This window comes from Canis aureus, chromosome 2 (genome assembly GCF_053574225.1).
Source record: "Canis aureus isolate CA01 chromosome 2, VMU_Caureus_v.1.0, whole genome shotgun sequence".
In the NCBI taxonomy this organism is placed as follows: Eukaryota; Metazoa; Chordata; class Mammalia; order Carnivora; family Canidae; genus Canis; species Canis aureus.
Genome location: NC_135612.1, coordinates 26367997 through 26386674, shown reverse-complemented (window position 1 = coordinate 26386674; position 18678 = coordinate 26367997). Strand labels below are relative to the sequence as shown.

Sequence of the window (18678 nt, the reverse complement as noted above, 5' to 3'; positions counted from 1 at the left end):
CGAGCAATACGTGGGTCTGATTAAAACTAGACAAGCACAGTGTGGCAGAATGATGTGGTCTCAAAGCAGACCGTGCCCTCCCAGGAGCTCCCGCTGGGCTCTGGCTCCCCTGGCAGAGCGCATACCCCTTGACTTGTAGTGACCCAGGAGGGCTGAAGCCCATGCAGGGCTCGATCCCAGGACCCCGAGATCATGACCTGAGCCAGAGGCAGCCACTTAACCAACTGAGCCACCCAGGCACCCCTAGTATTAAATCTTATAAAAACAGGATCTTCATTTAAATGAGTGCCTCCTGAAACTCGATATGGACTTTTCCTCTACCTATGTGACCTCAGGCTATCAGTTAACCTCTCTGTTTTTGAATTCCCTCATCTGTGACAGGAGGCAAGATAGCTGCTCCTGGGGGTGACTGGAGAAAATACTTGAAAATACTCTTGAAATGGCTTTGAAAATGCTAATTTTGATTTTCCCATCATTAAGGTATGGAAATAAATGTAATAATTACAGTTATGCACAGTAAAATACGTTGCTCTAGGAAGTGGTGAGATGCCCAGCTCTGCTGGTGTTTAAGGAGGGCTGACGGGAAAGGGGTGCCTGCATTCAGGCTGGGCTAAATGACTGCTAAGTCCCTTCTGACTCAGTTCATTCTCTCTCTTATCCAGCATTTACTGCAAACCTTCTGGTGCAGGCCAATGAGCTTGAGAACCAACAAAAATTGTGGCCTTGTCCTATGGTCGTTGGGTCTTGTCTCTTCAAAGTATGGGATCAGTTCTGAGGGATGTCCACCTTGCCTGGAGCCCTGCCGAGCCCCTGACACAGTACTCCCCTACGTGTGGGAAGGGGAGGAAACAAAATTATTGCTCCCTACCAAAGAAAGGGGAAAGAGCCCCTCCCTTTTTCTTAGAGCATTTCCTTTAAAAACTTGTAAATTCTTTCTCTGTCCCTTTGAGATGTATATAAGTCTAAGACTAAGTGAGCCTCCAGACAGTTTTACAACCCAGAGATGTTTTTCTCAAGGTCCTGGGAGCCATCTCTTTGAAATGTATACTCAAGGAAGAGAAGCTCCCAGTCTCAGGAGGATGCTAGTTCAACTTAGGTGCCAGGTTCCGAGTTGTAAAGCTACCTGCTGGCACAGAGACAGAAGAAGCTTAATTTTCCTTTGGCTAAAGGCAATTAGCTAACATCAATGGCCACCCCAATTTCAGGTGAATTTGAAATAAGCTCTGTGTGACAAATAGTGGTCATGTCTTCTTGAGTTACCTCGAGAACATGTATGTAATGGGTTCTCTCAGCATGGGTTCTCTAAAAGGGTGAGATTTTATTCTGTTCTTGTAGTTTCTTTAGTGGACTGCCTGTGATGTGCATCACAGCCTGGCTTAATGGGTAGTAATGAAAATCCTTCCTATACTTTGTGGAGAGGCAGTTCTAGATGACAGATTTTAGTTGGATTTCCCCAATACCCAGCACTGGCTCCTCATCTGCCTCTTCCTTCCCCACCTACCTACTCATTCAGGGGATTCTTGATGGAAGGACACACACACATGAGGCTTCATGCTCTGCTGGGAGGCTTTGTCTGTGGGACACCTTCTACTGGATCTCCCTGGGAAACAGCTGAGGTCAGGCTGAGTGAGCCCCCACCACGCTGATCCGTTATGGTCGAAAGATCAGGTCAGGGGCTGCTTTGTTCTTGGGCAGCTTGGAGAGACTAGGAACCTGAGCAGGGAGGTGCTGACATCCAGCCTAATAGCCTGGCTTGGTTGCTTTTATGCTAGGATTTCAAAATCAGTAGCTGAAAGGGATGTTTAATGTAATGTAAGTAGATTTTTTCCCCTAAGTTTTGACCTAGGAAGCTAGCTTACCAAACTGAGTCTAAATTGGCTTAGATACCAGGCCTGAGGCTTTATAGCAAACTAAAAGAAGTTCTTGGGAGCAAAAAGAGCCAGGCTAGAGGGGTTACAGGTCCCTTGGGGGAAGAGCCCAAGGAAAGGGTCCATTCCCTTAGATCTACAGGCATTGTCTGAAAGGCGATAAGCAGGAGGATGGTGGGAGTTCCTCCTTCTGGAAATCAGCCAAAGCATGGCTCAAAAATAAGTCAGAGAAAAAATGTTTATTGATCAGCTACTATGTGCAAGCATCTGTGGCAGATAGCTAGGTTCCTGTCCTTGAAGCCATCAGATGGGAAGACAATGCAAACACAGTGGGCAGTTCCTTAACATGACAGGAGATACAAGACAGTTGAGTTCACCAACAGGTGTCAAAAACCTGTGCACTATACTTGCAAATGAATGAGCAGCCCATGAGTGCTTTAGAAACTCAGAGAGAAAGCAGTCAGCGAGGGCTAGGGGGGCACAGAGAAGCTTTGTGCGACTGAGGCACCAGGCTATAGTGCAGTCACGGGGAAGATGGACAGTAAAGTCCAAACTGGAGGGGCAGTGAGAAGCAATTATTACTCACCAAACAGTAATAATTTTATCAAAACAAAATAGTATGGTTTACTGCATTAGCACAAAAGCGCAGTAAGTAAACTGATTTTATTTTTAAAAATTTGTATTTAAATTCAATTTAGTTAACCTATAGTGTGTTATTAGTCTCAAGTTAGAATTTAGTGACTCATCAGTCTTATATCCTACCCAGTGCTCATTACAACACGTGCCCTCCTTAATGCTCATTACCCAGTTACCCCAAACCCCACCCACCTCCCTTCCAGCAAGTCTGTTTCCTATTGTTAAGAGTCTCTCATGGTTTGTCTTCCTGTTTTGATATTTTAAAATACATTTCTTTTCTATATTATATATTTTATGTATCTACGTATCTATATTAGAATATATATTAGGTATATGGTATGTATATATGAATATATGTAATATTTATTAATATATAATAATATATATATATGTGTGTGTGTATATAAGATCAGCACCCAGCTCTAGAGCTCTCAGCCTGAAAGTCAGGCTGCTGCCCTGTGTCTAGAGCATTCTGGGCTCCATGATAGTCCCTGAATGTGTGTGGAATTTGCTGTGTGAGCTTTTCACAACTTTCCTTAATGGGTTCGTTTAGTTGACATTTGCCTCTTTCCCCCAAATAAGTCAGGATTCCTCTCCTAGGGAACAGTGACCACCGGGTATCATAAGGCGAGGGAAGCTGGCTTCGAAACTTCTCTGTTGCCTGTGCTCCTATGCCTGTCCTCTCAGTTCTCTGGCCTCACATCCCCCACTGGGCCCACTCAGATGACACCAGCATTCTCATGTGGACCCTGCCAAGCCTCAGAGTGGCTTCCTACCCCAGCAAGAAGCGTAGAATTCACTTACTAAAGAATGCTACCGAGCGCCTACCAAGTGCCAGGTGCTGTGCCAGGTGCTGTGCCAGGCAATGGTGATACAACAGTGAGCGAAAGAAACCAAGTTTGGGGGCTTTGAGGACTTTATAATTTATTTGGGTGAAATGGTCAGCAAACAAAGCAGATAAAATAATTAGAGGTGGGGATGAGTGCCAGGAAGGAAACAAACAGGCTATTATGCAGAGAAACTGGGAATGATGCTTAATTTCAAGCAAGCGGTCCAGCAAAATGAACAGCAAAAGCCAAAGCCTTACAGTGGAGCCCTCTCCCCCTCGTGAGGGTGTCTGGATGCTGAGGCCTTTGTCCCTGGAGAAGCACCACAGCTGCTCTGGCCCCTCATCTCCTCTCTCCAGCCATCTCCTCACAGAACAGTTCAGTATGTTATGCTAATGCTTGGGGCATGGAAAGAATAAGAAAAAAAAAAAAAAACTAAAAAAGCTTTGCAAGGAAGCCTCAGATTTCTTTATGCTTCAAACATTGGTCCTGCTGGTTTCACAAGATAGACTGACTTATAGAACCACCATGTGTGAAAACTGGGCAAAGCCAAATACTGACACCTTTGGTAGATGTGGATTATCTCTTATATGCCTTTGCCCAGCTTGGCTTTTTTATGCCACACGTTACCTACCATTTTACAATCTATGTAAATAGCAAATCCAGCCTCTTGTAAGCAGGGGCTTTAGGGGCAGATGATTATGGAAATTTTGGGGCCTCCTGGGTAATAGATTCTGTAAGACAAAGCAATGTTGTCCTGTGCAGCTTTTCAACGACTAACTTTTAACACACAATAGAGATTTTATTTAGTCACGAGGAAAAACAGTTTTATTGCAAGCCTGGCTCTAGGTCTTTAGGGAGCAGCTGCTCCCAGGGTCCCTAGGCTGTTTGATGAGAACTTTAGCTCAATCTTACTCTCAAATTTATCGACTGGAATCTCAACGGTGAAATTCAGTGTTTCTATGTGTCTTGGAAAGAGAACAACATAGTCAAGGAAACAGGAATTCTTCACTTCACCAAAACTTTGAGTCCATGTCAATTCTCCAGAAGGAATTAAAGCAAGAACATTAAAGAATTTCAGCTCCAGGATTGCTTAGCTTGCGACAAAAGCTTCCACAGGGTTATCGGCAGGAATCCTGTATCATGGTTCAGAGTACAATGTTGGAACTCTTGGATGTAAATTAATATTGTTATTCCCAAAAATAAAACATAGATACATTTCAAACCTGAAGATTTTGAGTCCAACACCCACCTACACATCACTCTTACAGGGAAGAAGACCTTTGAAGACCACCAGTTGTCAGTGGCTTGCACACAGACACCATTCCCTCCACTTCCTCCTGACTCTGCTTAAGCCTAGTCTTCTCAAACAGACTCGGACGTGAACACATATCAGCATTCAAGCAAATTAAGAAAAATAAAGATCAAGACGTTTGAGTCAGGCTCAGAAACAAAGGGACTTTGTACTCTGGACAGTCCTAGCTTATTGTTTAGCCCTTATGTTCCCTGGAAAGAATTTAGACAAAACTTCTTACTTTGATGAATTCTATGATAAACCTCAGAAATGACAGCATTACTTTGCTGTTCAGGAAGGAGACCAGAGGGTGTGGATGCAGCTAAAGCAGGGCTGAAAGACATACGTTAGTGTTGCCTGTCATGCACAAGGGCCAGGCAGTATTGGTGCAGTTCTCTGAGGAGGGAGACCAACAACAGCCTGAAGTCGTGTGGTGTGAGATTAATGTTGGGCCAGGCCAAGTCCCTAGGACAGCTTTAAGGAATGGCCTATTTATCTTGCCTGTGGGTTACTAAAGTTATTTCTGTTGTCTTTAAGACTGAGGGAATTGTTTTTAGACATTAGCACAGAAGAAAGGCTCTCTGATAATCTGATTTCCTGGACTAATGTAGAAAAATAATGTCCTAAATTCTTTCAAGGACTCTGGTGCTTTTGGTTGGGACGTCCAAGTTTCTCCCTAGTATTGCTCAAAAAAAAAAAAAAAAAAAAAAAAAAAAAAAGTTAAAATAGAGACTTCTGGGTGGAGATTCTGGAAGCATAAAGTTCACAGAAGGATCTCAGGTCCCAAAATATAATCATGGGAGAAAGTGGACCTCAAAAGGCTGCTCTTAAAATTGTGTGAAAGGCCGTGCCAAACTCACCTTATTAACAGTCTGTCTTCCACTGGGTGGGCCAGGTTTTCAGCCACAGACACGTACCTCAGTGGGCTCTTTCCTGGAACTAAGCTTGGAGGATCTTGAAACAGTCCTTGGAACCTTCTAAACATTAGGGAAAAAAATTCCCCACCCCCTGTATTTGGGCATCACAGAGATGAACATAATGAGAGAGTACTTAGAGCAACCTGTTCTATTGTTCTGCCCTCAACAGCCCACATTAAATAGCTCCCTGCTGGGTGATGCTGCGGATCAACTAACCAGTCCTTCTGATCTCTAAGCAATAGCAGACACAGCAGGGTATCTATCTGGGCCTGTGCTTACACTGATTTCCATTCTTTGTTGATGTTATAGAAGTATTTGTTTAGATGTACACGTTTTCTACATTTTAGCTGCATCTCAGGCTGTCCTTCTACCGTCTATTTCTTCCTAAAGTACCTATTTTCGTGGCTCTTTTGTTAACTAGCTACTCTTTATTTTCATTCTCATTTTTAAAACATAGTTTGACTCTGTTGACTCCCAGTTCCTCCTCGAATGCTTGCTGATCTTTGAGAGCTTATTGCTTGATCTTCATCTGTAGTAAACCAGAGCCAACACTAAGTATACTTTGCATAGAGGCTTTGATTATGCTGCTGCTGGGAGGCAGGGATTGGTGGTCAGCAGACCTTGGACCACTTTAGCCCCTCTCCAGGGTCCTGGCTGACTAGGGGAGTCACAGATGGAGCTCCACCTCACTACTGGTATCCTGACCTTAGGGCTCAGATGGATATCCATCCTCAAGATCACCCAAACCTCCTTGCTTGTTACCCTGAGCTCTGACCATCAGTTCACTTGGGGCAAATGGAGTAGAGGGTCATACTCAGACTTCCTCTACTTCTTCCAAGCCCAGGGACCTGTCCTTTTGAGGCTCTCCTCATTGTGCAGTGGCAGGACCCAAAGGAGCACCTGGTCTGTCAAACAGCCAGAAGCAGAAATCCTCTGTTCTTATTTTTCCTGTATTCTTACCCAGGGAAAATGGCAATGGACTTCAGGCAGCTTGACATTCACAATGTCTAGAACTACCCGGATTTCCCCAAGCAGTGTGAAGGGGCTTGGGGGAGAAAGGAAGACAGAGAAAACCAAACCAGACCGAAAGAGAGGCTGTGGCTCCTGCCATTCTCTCTCCTGCCTGGTGGTCTCTATGCTGTGATTCAGGTCCACCCATGAGGCTGTCTAATCCGGCATCTCTGCTTTCAGACACTGATCCGAGAGGAAAGATGGCCAGTGCCTTCTCGAAGTTGCTCACTGGCCGCAGTGCTTCTCTGTTACTTGCCACCGTGGGCACCAGTGCCCTCACCACTGGGTACCTGCTGAACCAGCAGAATGTGTGTGCTGAGGCCCGGGAGCAGCATAGGCTGTTCCCGCCAAGGTAAGTCCTTTGGCTTTAGAAGAACTCCACGTGTCGGCCAGAAATATGCTTCCCCTGCTGAAACTGTCAGCAAGGGGCCTTCTGTTTTTGAGAATGACTAGGTCAAATTGACCATTCTTTAAATATAGATTTTTATTTATTTGAGAGAGTGAGCAAGCACACAGAGGGAGAGTGAGAAGGAGAGGGAAAAGCAGACTCCCTGCTGAGCAGGGAACCCACTGTGGGACTCGATCCCAGGACCCAGGATCTTGACCTGGGCTGAAGGCAGATGCTTAACCGACTGGGCCACCCTGGCACCCCCTGACCATCATTTTTGACATTCCATAAGCACAGTAATGGTGGTGAATTCAAGGAAGTGCAGTGTCTGCATTCCTGCCTGAAGCTTGTGGTCTAGTTGAATAATAATAATAGTAATAATGGACATTTGTTGGGCATTTTTAGGTGTGTTAAGCACTATATGTGGCGTATCTAATTACCTTAGCATCCCTTTGTGATAAAACAGAGGCTTAGAAAAATTACCAAGTTCACATGCCTTGTGCAGCCAAGTGCAAACCAAGGACCCTCATTCCAGACCCATGCATGCTTCACTCACTGCTGTCCCACTTTCTGGAGAATGATGTTAGGGTGTTGATTAAAGTATCGGCTTAAAGGCCATTGCAGATGGAAAGTGGGGAAGTGCCATGAAGATGGACACGACTTCTCAGCCCTTGGTCCCTCACCACGGATGATCCAGCACATGCTCAGTCGAGTTGGCCTGCGATGCTGAGTTGAAGAGATTCTTAGAGGCAGGTGTAGAGGAGAGATGAGAAAGACTTGATGTTTTTCTCAGAGATCTTCTTTGGCTCTTGTGGGAATTACCAACACGTACCACGTACCTCAGGAATTCCTGAGGGGAGATTCCCTGTGTTTGAACCTGTGGTTGTCCTGAATCCCCTACTCTTCAGCTAGTACCCCTCCCACTGTCAGCACCTCATTGATTTCTGTGTACTGTTCCAACAGATACTTACTGAATGAATCCCTGTTGCAGTAGCCAGCCACTGTTCTCAGTCTCTCAGCAGAGAGACTCTGCTCTGATGGATCTTACACCATAGACAGAGGACCAATAAATAACTGAATTTCTGTGCAGCTCCACTGGCAGGTTTCTAGTCTCTCCACTACAGACCTAAGGCACTGAAATGTGGCTGTTGCATTTTACCATAACTGCTAGGTTAAAAAAAAAAAAAAAGGCTGCATGGCATTGCCATTTATTTTCTAATTTTCACTGTCTCTTCTTTATATGAACATAAGCCATAGTCTCTTGGCTCTGACAGCCAGCATCATGAAATCCTTAAGCAGGGCCAGGTTCCTTTCTCTGGCTGTTCAGGGGACTGGTTTTTTTTAATCATGACTCCCAGCTACACTTCCCCATGCCTGCTGGCCAGAGGCCATCCTTCTGGTGGAGGGATGGCCAGAAACAAAGCCCTTTCATAGGCTGCTCCCTGAAAGCCTCTCTCCTCCTTGTGCAGTGCAGACTACCCTGATCTGCGAAAGCACAACAACTGCATGGCTGAGTGCCTCACCCCAGCCATCTACGCCAAGCTCCGCAACAAGGTGACACCCAATGGCTACACACTGGACCAGTGTATCCAGACTGGAGTGGACAACCCTGGCCACCCTTTCATAAAGACCGTGGGCATGGTGGCTGGTGATGAGGAGTCCTATGAGGTAAAACTTGGGTGCTGATTCCGGAGTGGGAGGGATGTTCTGGGTCCCAGAGTCCGTCTCTTCTCTATGGGGCCAGTGTTCATAAAAGGAAGCCAGCTACAGCAGAACATGCGGAATGCTTTCTGGAACAAGGAGGTTTATAGCTTCCCAGGGACAAGGCTTCCTTTGCTGCTGTTCTAGTATCCCACCTCAGGGAAGAACAGTTGTAGGACAGAGTTGAGACTGTCAAGGGGATGAATTGATACAGCCAAAAAATAAACTCTCATGATTTATTGGTGATAGGTATTCACCAATAAGGCATTAGGAGATGGTGTGTTTGTGGCTAGCCTTTATGGAGGAAGGATGGTCTGTGACTGGTTTGGGAATAACTGATTCCATGGACACCGAGTTTATCAAGTCTTTCCAAGAAATGCCATGATCTCCGTGTCCTCATCCTTGGAGCAGAAGCATAGGATGGTCTGCCACTAGCCCAGCTCAGGCACCGTGCAGCAACAGAGCAACTTGTACATCACAGCAAGTTGCAGGGAGCTTCCTTAGCACCCTTCTGAAGGCAGCTCCCTGGGAAAACAGCCATCGAGAGCAGGGAGGGGTTGCCTTGAATAAACAAGACTGGTAGTTCATTCACTGACAGCAGTGCACGCTCTGGGTGCCCAGTCTCGGACTAGAAGTGGCTCCCTGGACCTAATGTGCTCCCCCACCTGGCCACCCACTTCCCACAGCTCCCAAAGGTGGCAGGTACTCTGTCGTGACTCCTCTTAACGTTACTTTACCTAAAGGATACACCTGAAGTTTTTGGTTTTAAAAAAAAAAAAAAAAAAAAAAAAGATTTTGCACAAAGAGTTTGGGCTGGGGTGAGAGGTCCTGGCTTTGCCCTGACTGCTGCCGTGCACTTTTCTTGTAGTACAGCTGGTTTTCAACGAATTTATTATGTTCAAACTCTAGAACCTGATCACCTCTTTTTTTTTTTTAAGATTTTATTCATTCATGAGAGAGAGAGAGAGAGAGAGAGAGAGAGAGAGATTGATAAAGGGAAAAGCAGGTTCCATGCAGGGAGCCCAACCCAGGACTCAATTCCTGGTCTCCAGGATTGCACCCTGGGCTGAAGATGGCGCTAAACCACTGAGCCACCCGGGGATCCACTGATCACCTCTTTTGGCCACAAACTGCTCTGGCAGCTTCTTTTACCTCACAAAGAACTTTTAAGGAAACCCTCAAATCTTTAAACACAGGATCTTCTTGCTCAGTCTCATGGCAGTGAGCTTGGCAGAGGCACTAGGGAAGTGGCCTGTTCCTATTATTTGTTAGCCATCGATGTACTCACATTTCCTGCGTGGCAGCACTGAGAATTACAGCCGAGGGCATGGGCTCTGGCCCTCAAGGTAAAAGGGGGCAAATGAAAGGAATTACCTTTTAATAGAGGAACCAATTAAAGAGGAAACAGGTACCTCTCCCTTTCTACAGGTGTTTGCTGACCTTTTTGATCCTGTTATCAAACTAAGGCACAATGGCTATGACCCCAGGGTGATGAAACACCCCACGGATCTGGATGCATCCAAGGTAGGTTGCAGCCCCCTCTACTTTGCCCTGAAGCTTGCACTCCAGAGCCTGGCATGAGGAGCACCTGAGAGGAGGGCTACTCAGCCTGGGTCAGATGCCCTCGGCAAGATCTGTGATGGCCCCGGCATAGCCTACTCCCCAGAGGATTAAGGAGGTCAGAAAGGTCCTGAAATCTTTGTTTTCTTTAATAAATACCAGGAGGGTGGTGCTGGTCACTGGGAACTGCAAGCCTTTCCTAAAGCAGTTCCTTTTTTAAAATCCCACACCTAGTGGGTTAAGGATTCCAGATGACACCGCACAAAGTAGCTCTGCCCCTTATCTATAGGACTCCTGCCCCCATCATTCCAAAATGTGTCCAGCGTGTTGTGCACAGTGCCTGAGGGCCCCCAGCAGGGGATACTGCAGGTCAGGAGGTTGGAGCCCACTGTGGTTGTGACACGGCTATAGTCCATGGCGGGCTTGTGGTAACCCCATGCTCTGCTTTGGCAGATCACCCAGGGCCAGTTTGATGAGCGCTATGTGCTGTCATCTCGGGTGCGCACAGGCCGCAGCATCCGCGGGCTGAGCCTGCCACCTGCCTGCACCCGGGCTGAGCGAAGGGAGGTGGAGAATGTGGCCATCACAGCCCTGGAGGGCCTCAAAGGGGACCTGGCAGGCCGCTACTACAAGCTGTCCGAGATGACTGAGCAGGACCAACAACGGCTAATAGATGTGAGTGGCCCTTGAACCATCGGGCCCTGCCTGGGGTGGGACTGTGACCAGAGCTCTAATGGGCCCAGTGAGGCCTCATGGGGAGCTTGCTGGGACTGTATCCTATTCAGTATTAGGAAGGAAAATTAAGCCTTAAAACTTGACGTCAAGCCACTGAGGAGTCTGGTTAAAATCTGCAGAGGAAACTCCGTTCTGGAGTTGGGGGTCTGGGGGATTCATTGGTGGAGGTTAAAGGGAGGATCCCCTTGCTTGTTGAGGATGGTCTCCATTGCCACAACCAAGGAAGGCCCTGCAAGCCAGGAAAATCTGGAAAGGAAATTTGGAAGTCGAGGTGGAAGGCCTACCCTGATTCCCATGGAGCCAGCTGGGATTTCTGCTGCCTCCATGAGCCCTCTACAGCTTCATTCTAATGCTAGGGGACACAAAACCGAAGTCTTTTATTTTCCCAGTAGTACAGCTAAAAAGGGATAGCAGTTTCAAAATAACTTTTAATTTAACTCCAGGGCAAAGCAGAAACAAAGTATCTGTCATTTCAGAAGATGCAATGCCACAAAATATGCCCCACTGCCATACCAGACAAGCTAGCTTTGTGGTCTGTACAGGCCTCAGTCTCCTGGTGTCTGCGGCCATCAGGCCAACCTTCTGCCTGTTCTGTTGCAGAACAAGCTGTACTCTGCCTCAGGTAGCCACTTGTGGTTTCCAGTGTAAGGCCACAGAGCCTATCCTGGCTACTGTCCCCCACCCCTTCCACTCAGATTGTAGGACTTGTCTCTGTGTATCCTCTTCTTACCTCAGTGTAATCAGATTTGAATATATTGTATCCATATTCATGTTCTAACTGTATACATACAGTAAGAAAACGGTCTGTCTCTTCACGGATATTTTTTTTTTAAGATTTTTATTTATTTATTCATGAGGGAGGGAGACACAGGCAGAAGGAGAAGCAGGCTCCCTGCAGAGAGCCTGATGTGGGATTCAATCCTGGATCCTGGGATTACGCTCTTAGCTGAAGGCAGATGCTCCACTGTTGAGCCACCCAGGTGCCCCTCTTTTCACTGATTTTGATATTAAGAGTAGTATACTGTAGTCAAAGGCACAAGCTTGGGAGTCACACATATCTAGGTTTGAATCTAGGCTCTGTTACTTCTTAGCTATGTGATATAGGGTAGGTTTTCTCACTCTGAATGGGTTTTCCTGGCTCATAAAATAAAATGATTATACTTGCCTCCTAGTGTTGTGAGGATTCAGGTAAATAAAAGCACACAGCATGGAGCCTTGCACATATTGAGCATTAAATTAATGGTAGCTATTTATTTATAAACCATTATTCTACATATCTAATACTTTCTAGGGAAAGGTATGCTAATAATAAAAGAACAAATAATGTCAGCTACACAGAGAACAGTGGCTGTATAAGACTTCAGGGTAGCGTCCCTCCCTCACTGGCCACTCGGTCACTGTGTGGTTTTGGTGCCAGTAGGTGAAGGTAATCCATAGTGATTACTGCCGTGAGGTTTTCAGCCTCAGCTGTACACTAGAATCACCAGGAGCTTTCAGAAATCCCAGGCCACACCCCGTAACAATTAGGACAGAAACTCCAGGAGCAGGAAGGGAGCATTAGTATTTTTTTAAAGCCCCCCCCCCCACCCCGGTTATTCCACTGGACAGCCACGGCTGAGAGCCACTGCCTGACAGAGCTGCGTCTCATCTTGTCATTTTCTCTTTTCTGCTTTGTCCCTTTTGGCCTGCAGGACCACTTTCTATTTGATAAGCCAGTATCCCCTTTACTAACATGTGCTGGGATGGCCCGTGACTGGCCAGACGCCAGGGGAATCTGGTAGGGACATAGCACTGCTCACATTTGCAGTGTGCGCACAGGATCTGGTTCAGATCACCGGCTTGTCCTAACCTGAAGTTGCTGTGATCTGCAGCTGACAGCATGCCCAGCTTGAGCTCACTGGAGAGGATTTTAGAAATTGCGTGTGTGTGTAATTCCAAAGTGTTGTGATGTTTCTAAGATATATAAGAATGTTCACTGGCTTGCATGAATTATGCATGAGAAAAAAGACTTTTTAAGAAACTTGAGCTTCATATTATTTGACCTCACAGAGAATGTTTTATGACCCCCCCCAAAAAAAAAAAAAAAAACAGAAAATGAAAAATATTGAGGATTTAAGCAAAATCCTACAAAGAATGGATATCGAGTATGTACATATTTTTATCTTGGCCAAAGTCCTCAGTCCCCTTTGATTCCTGTACTTTGGTAGGTTATTATGACACTACCCAAAGAAGTTGTAGCAAGTGTGCTCATGAGCAGTTACTCAGTGTGCGGATAGGTAGCAGCTATGCAGCAAACATGTGAAATATTGTGCACCCCATACGTCTTGGACTGCAGGTAAAAAACTTTAAGCAAACATGATTTTGGTTGAGCCTATTAGGAGAATACTCTTGTTAGTGTCAAAACCAAATGTTACCCATAGTTATTATCATCCTCGTCAAAGAACTGGGGAAGATTATATCCTTTTTGGGCAAAAACATGAAGTTGGTCTTACTCTTAATTCTGTCAAGGTAACATTATTTTGTAGTACTTGTTCAGGCACAAAGAAAGAATCAGGGCTAAGAAACGAGGAAGGCGAAATGAAGCAATCAAGCTACAGAGGTAAAGGGAATTTTCATGTGTTGAAACTAATGTATTTAACGAGCAACACCATATTTCTCTTTTCATCAGGCATAATTATGACAAGACATTTCTCATCTGGATTAATGAGGAAGACCACACGAGGGTAATCTCTATGGAAAAAGGAGGCAATATGAAAAGAGTATTTGAGCGATTCTGTCGTGGACTAAAAGAAGTAAGATGTTATCAAGATTTCTGAATATTCATTAAAATGAAATCACTTTTTCATTCTTGACAGAAGACACTATGGTTATTTCCAAGGGCTAATTTTTTCTCAGGATCATGGCACTCCTTGAGGGTGGGAACCACCAGGGCAGTGCTTCCAAGAATTGGTGACTTTTTTTTATTTTATTTTTTTTTGCTTTTACTAGTAAGTTCCTATGCTTCCCTCCCCAATCCAGGATGGTTTAGGAAGTCTGTGGATCGCTAATTATAGTCCAACTTCTGTAACAGTGCTCTTGGCTATTCTAAGAATAGAGACAGTATAGGATATAACTACGTTCATAAGTAACCTGAACACAGCCTTACTTGCTGAGAACACCTATATTCTATTATTCTCAAATGAAAAATAGTAACAGCATCCATTGAATGTTTAGTATGTTCTAGGTATTGCCTTCAGTACTTTACATGTTTCATCAAATTTAATTGGACCATTTTCATATTCTGATAGTAGTGCCTTTTTCCATTAAGGACATTATAATACAACTTAACCTAAATTTCATTCATGGCAAACATCCAGTACACGTCTCTGCATGTCAGCTACACAGAGAACAGTGTAGGATGTACTGAGTGTTTGGATGTACTGAGTAAATGGATATTTAAGAACTCCATTTGTTCACTGTTGTAGGTGGAACGCTTAATCCAAGCTCGAGGCTGGGAGTTCATGTGGAATGAGCGACTAGGATACATTCTGACCTGCCCTTCGAACCTTGGCACAGGATTGCGTGCTGGCGTCCACGTTAGGATCCCAAAACTCAGCAAGGTAATGTTAGGTAGCCAACAGCCCTGTAGGGTTCCACCAGGATAAGCTCGGATGTGAATTCTTTGTGGAGAGAAAAATGGTCATCATTCCTTAACCCTTAGTTTCTGCACCTGTAATAGAAAATAATAAGAAAGAGTTCATTTTGCCTCAAAAGATACTTGTATCAGTTAGGATAAAAGGCTAATAAGGGCTGTAAGAGAGAGCTGTGGCTTCAAGAACAAGAAGTTTGAATATTCCTCCCTACAAGTCAGGATGGTCGAGCAGGCTGCTCTGCCCTGCTTCTTGGAGTCCCTTCCACCTGTCTCTCCCAGGGTAGGGGTTCTCCTGCCTGAGCCTACATCAAAATTACCTGGAGCTTGTAAACAGATTGCTTGGCTAACCTGCAGAATTTGGATTTTTAACAAATTCCAGGTGACTGTCCCCTCGCCATGGTCACAGTCAGGCCCTAAGTTCCAGCTGGTGGGAAGGGGAGAGAGGATGCAGGTGTGGCCCTGTAAAGATTTAAAGTCTAGGCTTGGAAGTGCACACATCCCTTGTGTTTGTTCCATTTACAAGAGTTCAGTCAGTGGCAACTTTCTCAGCTCCATCTGTGGAGGAGGAGGAAAAACAATTCTGGTAGGCACTCAGGACTTTCTGCCACAGCACAAGCAAATCAAATAATTGCTAACAATTTTAGAAAATGTGCTTCCTACCGAAAACAGAATGAAAATTATTCCAATGGTAAGAAAACTGTTTGATGTGATTTAACTTCATGATTTTAATTTTCTCGGTGAAACTATTATACCGAAGAATAATCTCACCAAGTAACTCACCAAAGCTGGCATCCAAATGCCAAAAATGATACAGAAGTTAATACCAGTTCTACTACCTTCTAGCTGTGTGACCCTCATGAGTGAATTCCTGAGCCTCATCTGTGAAATGAGAATGAGAGCAATACCTACTTCATGGGGTTGTTGTAAAATTTAAAAGTTCTAGCATAGTGCCCTGGTATATAGTAAGTATATGCTTAATATACAGTTAATATTAACTGTTACTATCTCTCATTGTACATTTTACTAAGTGAACATGTCAATGATGGCGAGTCACTTTTGCTTCTTATGACATTCAGTATTGTCCTTTGTCCCAGGATCCACGCTTTTCTAAGATCCTGGAAAACCTAAGACTTCAGAAGCGTGGCACAGGTGGCGTAGACACGGCAGCCGTGGCGGATGTGTATGATATTTCCAATATAGATCGAATTGGTCGATCAGAGGTAACATCTCTTCTCACTTTCCAAACATGAGCTAACAATATTAGCTTAAGAGAACAAGGGAATAGAGAAGTAGCCTAAATAGCCTTGCCTTATTCACAGAAGTCAAGACCTCCTCTTTTCCCTGAGTACTATTAGTGTTTCATTCTGTGGTACTAATCATCCATGGGAAATAAGCGCACAATGTAAGCTGAGACCATATAGGTAAATAGAGGAGTTCACAGCAGGACTCTTGTCAGCACCTCACCCCTGAGAGGTATTCCAGCAGTCTTTCAGCAACAGGAGCTCTATTATGCCAAAGGACAGCAGCATTTTATCACTGTGATGTCGGACAATGTGTGAGCTCTCTGAGAGTAGTAAAATAGTGGACTTTTCTCTTGATTTTGAATTTCCTTTGGTGAAAGCCACATGCTTCATTTTTAGATACTTGAGAGTTTGAAAATTTTGTTTTTGGGGGACTAAAGATGACATATAACATATGCACTAGGGATATAAAAGATTGTGCTCCTGAAATAATGTTTAGGATTCTGTGAGCACATAGGATGAACAGCATTCATAAACTAGAGGTAGGCCTGGAGTGATGCATAAGACAGAGCATACAGAGCACTTAAGGAATATACCGCTGAATCCTAAGCAAGTGCTGATCCCAGTAAGTCATGCCAATTTATCTGGATATGGTCCCACTGAATGTATTAGGTTCATTATTAATTTAAAAGCCTCTCCTAACATAAAAATCTTCATAACTCAGTGGCTGGTTATTAAATCTTTGCATTATTGATGCTCTTTCTTCTTTGCTAGCTTTCAAATATTTCACTGCCTATTGGTGTATCTCTCCCAGTAAACTGAGAAAAGGGAAGGAGGAAACACTCAAGGCAAATCAGCTTGTGTGCTTCCACCTCTGGTAAAGTAGTTGAGAGAGAAGTAGCTATAAATACAACTTCTGAAATTTATTGAATAATATGTGGTGTAGTGAATAAAGAAGATCTGGAGCCTATGCCTGTCTGCTTCTAATAGTAACTAGATTTTTATTGGAAAGACAATCATAACTTAAAAAAATTTTTTTAAGTCCTAAAAGTAAGTTAGGTTACCATTATAAAAGCTAGAAATATGCCAAAAAGTATTAAAAATAATACTTATTTAACTTAACCCTAAGAAAACCATTGTGAACATTATTCTGTATTGCCTTTCATTTTTAAAATAGGTTTATTATGTAAAATTTATGTTTTGTATAGTTTTATTCACATGAACAAATTTAGTCATGAGTTCACAGCTCTTTGTTATTTAGGAAGACAGTGATCTTTTTAACGTATTAACCTTTGCTCTGGATGAGGCTGATTTAACACTCCATGTGCTATGCTAACCTCACCACAAATGTAGATACCATCTGTCACCATGAAGTGCTATAGCAGTAACATGGATCATATTCTCTTTCATCCCTGTCACTTATTCATTCCACACTGGAAGCCTATACCTCCACTGCCTTCACCCATCTTTGCATCTGGCAGCCACTAGTTTGTTTTCTGTGTTCTGTATTTATGGTCTGGTTCGTTTTTGTTTCGTTTTGTAGATTACACATATAAGTGAAATCATATGGTATTTGTCTTTTTCTATCTGATTTATTGTACTTATAATGCTCTCTAGGTCCACCTATGTTGTCACAAATGGTAAGACCTCAATCTTCTTATGTCTGAATATTACATTGTATATATATATATATATATATGTATATATATATATATATATATATATACACACACATGTCACATCTTTATCTGTTCGTCTATCAATAGACACTTAGGAGTGGACATAATTATTCATATTTGTCTTTGTTTTCCTTGGGTAAATACCAGTAATGAAGTTACTGAATTGTATGGTATCTCTCTTTTTAATTTTATGAGGAATCTCTATACTGTTTTCCACAGTGGCCACACTAGTTTACACTGCCATCAAAGGCACATGAGGGCTCCTTTTCCACTGAATCCTTACCAACATCTGTCATTTCTTGTCTTTGTGATACTAGCCATTCTGACAGTTCACAGTGCTATCTTGTGGTTTTGGTTTGCATTCCCTTGCTGATAGTGGTGTGGAGCCTCTTCATGTGTCTGGTGGCTATTTGTAGGTCTTGTTGAAGAAAATGTCTATTCAGGAGTTTTGCCCATGTTTTTAAATTAGATGATGTGGTGTTCCATTATTTTGGCATAGTCCCATTGATGTGTTGCTGCTTTTGTTTTACTTGCCTGAGGAGACCTATCCATAAGTATGTTGTTGAGGCCAATGTCCAATGGTTTACTGCCTAGGTTTTCTTTTAGGAGTTTTATGGCTCCATTTAGCTCTTTAATCCATCTTGAGTTTATGAAAGTGGTCCAGTTTCATTCTTATGCATTTAGCCATCCAGTTTCCTTAGCACCATTTGCTGAAAGACCATCTTTCCCCCATTGTATACTCTTGCCCCCTTTGCTGTAGATTAACTGACCAGAGGATCATGGGGTCTTTTCCGAGCTGTCCTGTTCCCTGGATCTAAAGGTCTCTTTTGGTGCTGGTACCATACTGCTTTGATTACTATAGTCTTGCAGTACATCTTGAAACCTGGGATTGTGATACCTCCAGCTTTGTTGTTCTCTCTCAAGGGTGTGCCTTGGCTGTTTGAGTTTTTTTTTTTCGATTTCATGGAAATTTATTTATTCTAGTTTGGCAGAAAATGCTAGTACTTTTGATAGGGACCATTCTGAATCTGTAGATTGCTTTGGGCAGTATGAACATTCCAGCAATATTCATTCTTCCAGTCCATGACATGGTATATTTTCCACTTGTGTCATCAAATTTCTTTCATCAATGTCTTCTAGTTCTCAAGAGGATAGGTCTTTCACCTCCTTCGTCCAATTGATTCCTAGGT

General features: G+C 43.8%; 2 protein-coding genes across 3 annotated transcripts in view; one reads left to right on the top strand and one right to left on the bottom strand.

The window, feature by feature from the left end:
* Window positions 1–18678, top strand: part of CKMT2 (creatine kinase, mitochondrial 2) — a 31673-nt gene that overhangs the window by 9553 nt on the left and 3442 nt on the right. For both annotated transcript variants that reach the window (XM_077866431.1, XM_077866421.1), the window contains exons 2-9: window positions 6734–6905; window positions 8411–8609; window positions 10071–10166; window positions 10656–10877; window positions 12629–12714; window positions 13606–13729; window positions 14402–14536; window positions 15663–15788. In XM_077866431.1, coding sequence (XP_077722557.1) covers window positions 6754–6905; window positions 8411–8609; window positions 10071–10166; window positions 10656–10877; window positions 12629–12714; window positions 13606–13729; window positions 14402–14536; window positions 15663–15788 — 1140 coding nt within the window. In that variant the 5' untranslated portion in view covers window positions 6734–6753. The remainder of the gene's footprint in view (window positions 1–6733; window positions 6906–8410; window positions 8610–10070; window positions 10167–10655; window positions 10878–12628; window positions 12715–13605; window positions 13730–14401; window positions 14537–15662; window positions 15789–18678) is intronic.
* LOC144291646 (uncharacterized) overlaps window positions 12162–18678 on the bottom strand; it is a 39444-nt gene continuing 32927 nt past the window's right edge. The window contains exon 4 of the mRNA XM_077861311.1: window positions 12162–14646. The gene's annotated coding sequence lies outside the window, so the exon portion shown is untranslated. The remainder of the gene's footprint in view (window positions 14647–18678) is intronic.